Consider the following 8,480-nt stretch of genomic DNA (forward strand, 5'->3'; position numbering starts at 1 on the left):
ACCAAAAAAACCCAGGCGACACTCTTTAGGTTCCAACCTGGGAGCATTCTCCTAGGAGCAGATGATGTGGAATGCTAAAACAGAAGCAGATGCTGGCAGTCAGAGAGCTGGCGGGCTCTAGAGGAACACTAGTAAGGGGCCATTCTCCCTTCTGCTTGAAGCCAAGTATGCACGGTAACATTGAATCTGGGCTCCTGTTGGTGTCTTATGCTAAACAAATAGCCAATGTATGGGAAACATGGCTGCTTGTCTCTTGGCAGCTCCTGGGATGGAGGGACCAGGCCATCAAGGCAGACAGCAGCCTCTTGGTTTGGGAAAGACTCTAGCGCTCCCTGTACAGCCTCACTTGAAAACAAAGGTTTCTCCTAGCCGCTCCCCCCACCCCCTAAGAAGGCAAGATGGAGAGAGTCTTCTAGTCTTCTTCTGCTATGAGGAAGTGCAACTGCTAGTGGGCTCTAGACTAAAGGGACTTGTGTTTGCAACTCCAAACTGAAGCAAGAGATTGAATCAGACAGCACACCTGCCTTCCCTGCCCTCCTCCTCCCCAGAGCCTGACAGCCGCCTCTCTTGTGGGTGGGCTGTGTGCTGTGCCGACTCCTGAACACTCTGCCTGTCCTTTAGGTGAGGAGGAGGACTATACCACGTGGCTGGCACACTCCACAGACCCTGGAGATTACAAAGATGGCTGCATTTTGGGCTATAAAGAACAGTTCCTACGGCTACGGAAGTCATCCGTCTGTCAGAATGGTCGAGACTATGTTGTGGCCAAGCAGCCATCCGTCTGCCCGTGTTCCCTGGAGGACTTCCTCTGGTATCAGCACTTCTCAAATCCCTCTGTCAGCCCCTGTCCCACATGCGGGGAGGTGAAAAATAGTTGTTTTATCCAGCTAAAAAATACTGACATTCCTTTCCGCCAGACGAAATAACTCTTGCCTACTGTCCACAAAAGTGAACCACAGAAAAAAGGGAGCAAACATTACTAACATTTAACAGATAATTTTATCCTTCTGGATAGTCATTGGACACGGACACTGTCTAGCCTTCGAAGTAATGATGTGGACATGGTAGGAAGGACAAAAATTAAATAATAAGAGGTGGTCTGGCATGTAACTCAGGTGCTACAGGGTTTACCCAGCACAAAGCTCTGAGTTCAATCCCCAGCATCAAATAAACTATGTGTGTTGGTTCCTGCTGGTAATCCCAGCACTTGGGGGATAGGGGCAGTTCAATAGCCTGGCATGCATAAGACTCTGTCTCAAAACAAAATTAAAATGTAAAAAGCAGGAAGGGTTGCAAGGGCAGCCTACAAAATGATAAACTAAAAACAACAGGAAAAGTAGCTCGGGGGCAGGGAGGAAATAGGGCTTTGCAAGTGGCTTCTGGAAGGCTCTAGGTTTTGGATCATCTGCAAGACTGAGGACTGAAGGTTGGTGGTTTGATCCTGAGATTAGAGGTGACATCATTGTGCTCATGGTGCCTAGGTCTCAGTGAGTTTAGAGGCCACCAGGATGTACTCCCTAAAGTTCAGGACCATCAAGGATCAAGAGTTATTTATGTGGTCTGGTGTTAGTTGATATGCAAGAGGCCAGTGTCACTTAAATGAGGAAATTTGGGACAAATAAGAACTGCCTCATATTGCAAGTAATAACTTGCTGCTTGTGACAGACAGGAAGTAAAACTGGGTCCCTAAAGCACTTGGACAAAGAGGACAGCTAGTACTCTTGTTCCCTTGTCATATTCCCCTGAACTACAGGTAACAGCTCAATGCAGGTCTGAGGGAAACTCAGGTCCAACCCTGTGTGGCTCCTCCCATCCTCATTTCCACAGGAAATACATCACTCCGCTCACCTTTGGCTGCCAGGCAAGCCTGGGTCATTCTGAAGGGTTGCCTTGTCCTTGCCCTGGCTTCTGGGGGCCTCTTTCCCTGAGCTGCTGCCTCCTAACATGCCTGGGGTCCCGCAGAGCGCAGGGATGTGAGAATGCTAATGTGAGGAAGCTCTGTCCTCACCCCACACCTTAGAGCCTCCCCTTGGCCTGTAATGTATAAGACAGACAGCACAGCTTGGAAGCCTCTTCCATGTTCCCTCACCAGACTCACACACACACAGGAAGTGGTAATGAGGCGGGAAGGGTCCCCTTTGGCTGAAAAGGACAGGGATCATAGAACAGCTTGTTGAGGAGGTGGCATCAAGCTGAGTATTGTGACCAAGTGGGTCGTAGAAGCCAGTGAACTGTTGGGAGCTTAGACACCCAGCAGCACACCAAGGAACGCTGTGAGAAGTCAGAGAGTGTCACGGACCGGGGTTTCTCGCGGGGTCCCTGTTCCGCAGGACAAGGGATTCTGGCCAGGTGGCCACGGGATTCGGCTTTGACAAACAGACTACACACGGGTGGTGTAAAATCTGAGTGTATTTCTTTTAAAATAACATGAGGCTTTTACAATCATTGTAAAAGAGAAATGAAAAATCTGGCAGCTCAACAGTTGAGGTACCTCTGAGGCTATCTGAAACATACTGGGTCTAAAGTAGCAGCTATCTCCTCTGAACTGGTGCTGCATCCCCCGGACCCAGAGTGCTTGGGCCCGGGGGAATGCGGGTGCATGAATCTGAGTCCTAGCCCATCTAAGTTCTAGCGCTAGTCCTGCATGTGAGTCCAACTCCTTCTTCTTCCAGCCCTAGTGCTAGACTGAAGTCACGTAGGCAAAACGACCCCCACACACCCAGGTCAGCAGGGTCTGGTAGCTAGGTGTGAAGCAGGAGGAAGAGGGGTGGAGCCCTCTCTGTTGAGGATTCTTATGCTAATTCTCTGGTTCTTGCTGGAGGCAGGCAGAGGAGAATCTCGACCTAACACTTTCAGCTAATGTCTTAGAGTGAGAGAAACCTTTCAATTACTCTCTAGTACTTAAAACATTAAATTAGGATAGTTGGAAACATTGGTGAAGGTTAGAAAACAATGTCCGAATTTTCTCTTGCTAGCTGTAAGAATATGATATCTTGGTGAGTTCCTAGCACACAAGTACGAAGACATATCTGGGCCACCTCTGAGTTTGGGGTGCCAGGCAACAATGCGGAGGCAGGAGGCTGACTTTCCTTGAAGTTTTCACCTCAAATACCGCCATCACGCAAGTGTGCGTGGCAAGAGAGAAGCACTTGGAAGGTGGAGACAGGCAGAGCCCCATGAACTCCAGGCTGGCCTAATCTATACAGTGTGCCCCAGGCCTACAAGAGCTACATTTTAAAAAAGAAAAATACAGATCGGAGTCCAGGTTAAGGCCATTCAAGCTAAATTTCCCTTTCAGCTGGTGGAAGAAAGATATTGTTGTGAACAGTTGTGGAGTCAAGGAGAGGAAATGTTAGCTTTGAAGACCAGTGAGCCTCGTGGGGCCTTAGACATTCATTTCCAAGGTTGCAGAAGGTGTTGAAGTTTAAATACAGAAAATAAAACATAAACGAGGAGCTAGAGATGCCGTTTGGTGTAGTGGTAACTTGTTTGCTTAGTGTGAGAGGGTCTGGGTTAAGCCTCCAGCACTAGGCCTTGGGGGTGGATAGCAATCTAAATGAGCAAAATAAGGTAATTAAAAGCATTCTTGCAAGAAATATGGCTAGACACAGGACATAGCTCGGGGCAAGAGCACTTGCCAAGCATATATCAGGCCCTGAATTCAATCCCAAGAGACAGAGAGAGATGGGGGAGGGGACGAGGAGAGGGAGGGAGAGATTTGCCCCATTAAAAGATAAGGGATGATTTCTAGGGTTGTGGAGGCTGCGGAGAAGACTCTAACGAGTGGGGAGAGCAGCCAGCCATTCTTTCTCAGTCTGTGTGCAAGGACTCAGGGTAGTGGGACCAGGGTCAACCTTGGAGAGGAGGCAGGATTTCACGGGAGAACACAGAAGGGAGGGTGGGTGAGAGATACTACAAAGAGACGGCATGGAACAGATAGGGGAGGCACAGAGCTGGATCAGAGGCCTGCATGTTGCTGTACAAGCAGAGGACTACGAATTCTGACCCTCAGCAGCCACAATAGGCAGCACACGTCTGCAACTTCAATGTCAGCGATGGGGAGAGAGGGGCAGATCTGGAGTTCACTGGCTCCAAGTTCAGTGAGAAGACCCTCTGTCTTAAAAAAAATGAGGAGAGGCAGAGAGGGAGACACCCGACATTAACGTTTGGCCTCCATGCTTGGGTATGGGCACTTCAACGTGCTAATATACAGGCAAGTGTCTGGGGCCTGAGCAGCACTTCAGAGCGGAAATGTGAGGCAGCGCAAGTCAGCCCTGGGGGTGTGGTGGTAGGGAAGGGGGACCGTCTCATTAGGCCCTATCCTTTAAATGCTCCCCCACCTCTCAGTTGCTCCATACTGGGGACCACCCCTTTAACACAGGGACCTGTGGAAGACACTTAAGATTCTAGCATGGCCCTGCAAAGATGACATAGCTTTCCCAACCAGTTTCCAGCAATTGTTCTCGCCTCAGTTGGAGCATGCTCAGTGGGAATGTCAACCGTCCACTTGACCTACTAGGCACGTGCTGGCTTGTAGGCAAGCAATTTCAAAAGTATCCTTATTGTTTGATTTTTACAGTGACTTTGGCTACTTCCGTCCAGAGAATGCCTCAGAGTGTGTGGAGCAGCCGGAACTGAAGGGACACGAGTTAGAGTTCTGTCTGTATGGCAAGGAGGAGCACCTGACAACAAATGGGTAAGGGGGCCTCTCTGTGGCGAGATCTCACAGCCCTGAGCCAACACAGCGTATCGCCACACGGTTCTGAATGAGCAGTACTCCCGGACATTCATGGAGTCACCATCTAGTAGACCTTTTGTGATGATGAAATATTCTGTCATCTGCCATGTCCAGATGACAACCGTTGGCCTCCTGGGACCATTGACTCCAGTGCAAATTGGTTTTCTTTAGTTGTATACTCAAACGGCCTCCACGGGAGCCAGTGCAGCACTCTCCCAGGGACTCCCCTCTCCCACTGTCATGCTACTTGTTAATGAGCTTTCTCCAGGATTCAGTTTTGGATACAGTCTGAAGGGACAGACATGGGCCTGACAGCAAGACATAGAAATACTAAGTCTGTGCAGGCCCTGAAACAACACAAAATCTTCCCTGCCTCCAGCCCTGGGCACGTGCCCGTTTTGCCCACATCATATTTCAGTTAACAAAACAATGCATCTGCAAAACAGGACTTCCCAAGGAGGTGGCCAAGCTTATGGAAACCTGCTGTCCTAAGGATAGGGTTTAGCAACATTTGTGGGGAAAGACAGGATGAAACGTGATGGGGCAGCACATGTCTGTTATCCCAGCACTCAGGCTATGGGAGTGGGAGGCCCCCTTAAGTTCAACAGCAGTCTGTACTACACACCTAGTTCTAGGCCAACCAGTTCTACTTAGAAAGCCCTGTCTTGAGAAAAGAAGGGGGAAGTAGCTTTCTGTGAGCATGAATAAATATGGGCTATGCATAACTTAGCTTCATAGTTCCTCACAGAACATATACACAAATGCTCAGGAATGGTGCTCCCATAAGTCTCAGATTGGAGGTTTTAGATCCTTTAATGTCAAAAAGTTACCCATTGAGTTGTGCTGGCCATTCAAAAGGTCACCTGCATATTTACTTGAGTTTTGGCCATTTGGCCCTGAAAATTGTTGGGTATGGTGGCGCACATCTTTAATTCCAGCACTTGGGAGGCAGAGGCAGGCCATTCTCTGTAGATTCAAGGTCTGTCTGGCCTACCTAGTGAGTTCTAGAACAGCAAGAGCTACATAGTGAGACCCTCTTTTTTGTTGTTTTTTTGTTTTGTTTTGTTTTGTTTTAGTTTTTTCGAGACAGGGTTTATGTGTGTAGGCCTGGCTGTCCTGGAACTCACTCTGTAGAACAGGCTGGCCTCGAGTTCAGAAATCTACCTGCCTCTGCCTCTCAAGTGCTAAGATTAAAGGTTTGTACTACAACTGCCTGGCAAAACCCTGTCTTAAAAACAAAAGCCCCTGAAAATGAACAAGAGCCTCCGTGATCCTCATGACCCATGCATCAGAAGTGTTACAGCTTGGCTGGTGAGAAACAGCTGTGTGGCCTCTAAGGTGGTGCCTTTTAAAGATGCTCATAGGCATCTCTAGTCTTCATTATTGTCAGGCAACCTTCACCTGGCATTACTGCTGCTTCCAATTTGTCGTTTTGGGATTTGGGGAAACTTTCATAAACTTACTTCTTCGAGGCTCCATATACCTCCCAGCCTGTGAGACAGCATGGCTGCAGCTCCTGCAAAGCAATGGTCAGGGGCACCCAGCCAAGAAGCCCTGGCTGCTGTCTCTGTGCCTTCCCCAGACACCAACACAGCCACTGCCGGCCTCTGACCAAGCTCCTCTGCCCTTCAGGTACCGGAAAATCCCAGGAGACAGGTGCCAAGGGGGGATGAATCCAACCCGAGAAGTAAAAGACTTGAAAAAGAAATGCACAAGCAACTTCTTGAACCCCACAAAGCAGGTATGTTGAAAGCAAACCTAGGTTCTGGGTGTAGGTGGGATTTCACGTTCTGTCAGGAAGAACCACAGTGACACTTAGGAATCAATACGGGATGGCCACAGTGCTCCTGCGGAGCTTTGCACAGGAAGCTGTCAGGATGCAGGACCCATCACATGCCATACCCCAGTGACAGGCTCATCCTGCTAGGAGCTGCTCTGTGTTTGGGAGAAAACGGTATTATGTAAAGTTCTAAAAGTCTTAGCAGCATGGAGGCCCAGAGTCACTCAGGAGAGAAGGTTTAAGAGTTGTGCTGAGTGAGTGAGGGATAGCCATGTTGAACTATCCCTGCTGTCACCTGATGATATATGAACTTTTTACATGTTCGCCAAAGGTTTAAAAGTAGAAAGGACAGTGCAGGGCACTGTAGCTCAGTAGGTAGAGTACTTGCCTAGCATACAGAAAGCCCTGACTTCAGTCCCCAGTATCACATGAACAACCATACATACCTATAACCCAAATACTTGGGAGCTAAGGCAGGAGGATCAGAAATTCATGGCTGCAGAGCTAGTTTGAAGTCAGCCTGGGCTACATGAAACACTGTCTCCAGAACAAACAACTGGGGATAGAGAGATGACTCGAACTTAACGGTGCGTACTGTTCCTGCACAGGACCCCAGTGTGGTGTAGAGCATCCATGTGAGGCCACCCACAGCTGCCCTATACCTCCAGCTCCTGGGGATATAACACTCGCTTCTAGATTCTGTGGCCACTGCACTCACATGTGCACACACATTCATGCACACTCACGCGCGCACACACATACACACACACACTCAAAAACTTACAAACAAAAATAAATATTTAAAAAAATAACAAAAGAATAAGACCATGATAAAGGGCCATGGACTAGAGATTCGCACACACTCAGGAGAGCCCTGCAGTAGGTAGTGACTTTTGTGCTGACGCATGCCAAGAATGCTAAAATGAAAGCGGAGCTATGGTCGTAATGGACTCACATGAAGTCATAGGAAGAGTGGTACCAATCTGTCTGGTGGAGCTCTGGAGTTGAGATAACTAGGGAGGCCTCCCGGTGAAGCAGCACAGCAGTGAGGGCCATCTTCCTAATGTGTAATAGGAAAGTTAAGCGCCTGACAATCCTGGCACCTCCTCCCTGCTGTGTAAAGGGAGGAGGCACTGACAAGGGAGGGACTCTGAAGGCAATGAGGGAAGAGTGTGTGGGTGTGTGTATTGGTAAGGGGGAGGCAGTTCCCCCTTCTCTGCACCCCTGCCCTGGACTGCTGGTAGCTGTCCTCAGAGTGTTTGTGTGTGTGTGATTGCACAGGACTCCCGCCCACAGGGACACAGCTTATCCCAGAATCCAGCTCCGCCTCCTCTTGGATACACTGAAAACACACACTTCCTATCTCCTACCCAGAAGCAGGTAGGTTACACGAAAACAATGATATGATAAGGCTTATCTGTAAAAACAAGCCAAAAGGTAGTAACAACAGAAATCTCCATGTCATACAATGGCCTGCCTGGAATAGCATTGACACACATCTTCAAAGATGATCCTCTAGTGATAGATTCATTCAGCACCCCATTCTCACAGTCTCCTTTCCTGCTCCACCCATATCCTCCAAGGAGTTGTAAACGAGGGACAGGAAACAGTCACAGTGACTATAGCAATCTTCTAGGCATGTCCAACCTGTTGCCCCAGGGCTTTATACAACCAAGAATAGCTATAAAGGCGTCCCGACACAAAATTGTACACTTATTTAAAACATGAATTTTTCATGTGATTTTTTTTTCCATAACTCAATTGAGCAGTTCTCAAGCATGAACTTTATAGATGACAACATCACATTGCAATGTGAAAAGGTTGGACATGACTGCTTTGAGGCAGTGGCCAAGGTTTCCACTGTGACTTTGACATTGAAGGCCCTGCACTATAGCTTGCAGGCCGCTGGAGTTCAGATTCCCTGGTGCTGGTGTGCTAGCCCCCTGTCATCTTGGGGGGGGG

At 48.6% G+C, this 8,480-nt stretch overlaps 1 protein-coding gene across 5 annotated transcripts in view; it reads left to right on the plus strand.

The window, feature by feature from the left end:
- The window catches only part of Sort1 (sortilin 1), an 81,698-nt gene that overhangs the window by 67,796 nt on the left and 5,422 nt on the right, over positions 1–8,480 (plus strand). For 2 of the 5 annotated variants that reach the window (XM_031375180.1, XM_031375179.1), the window contains exons 15-18: positions 622–811; positions 4,580–4,696; positions 6,371–6,479; positions 7,800–7,898. In XM_031375180.1, coding sequence (XP_031231040.1) covers positions 622–811; positions 4,580–4,696; positions 6,371–6,479; positions 7,800–7,898 — 515 coding nt within the window. The remainder of the gene's footprint in view (positions 1–621; positions 812–4,579; positions 4,697–6,370; positions 6,480–7,799; positions 7,899–8,480) is intronic. The other 3 variants (XM_031375182.1, XM_031375183.1, XM_031375181.1) reach the window with 2 other exon arrangements.

Source organism: Mastomys coucha, unplaced genomic scaffold (assembly GCF_008632895.1).
Source record: "Mastomys coucha isolate ucsf_1 unplaced genomic scaffold, UCSF_Mcou_1 pScaffold16, whole genome shotgun sequence".
Taxonomy (NCBI): domain Eukaryota; kingdom Metazoa; phylum Chordata; class Mammalia; order Rodentia; family Muridae; genus Mastomys; species Mastomys coucha.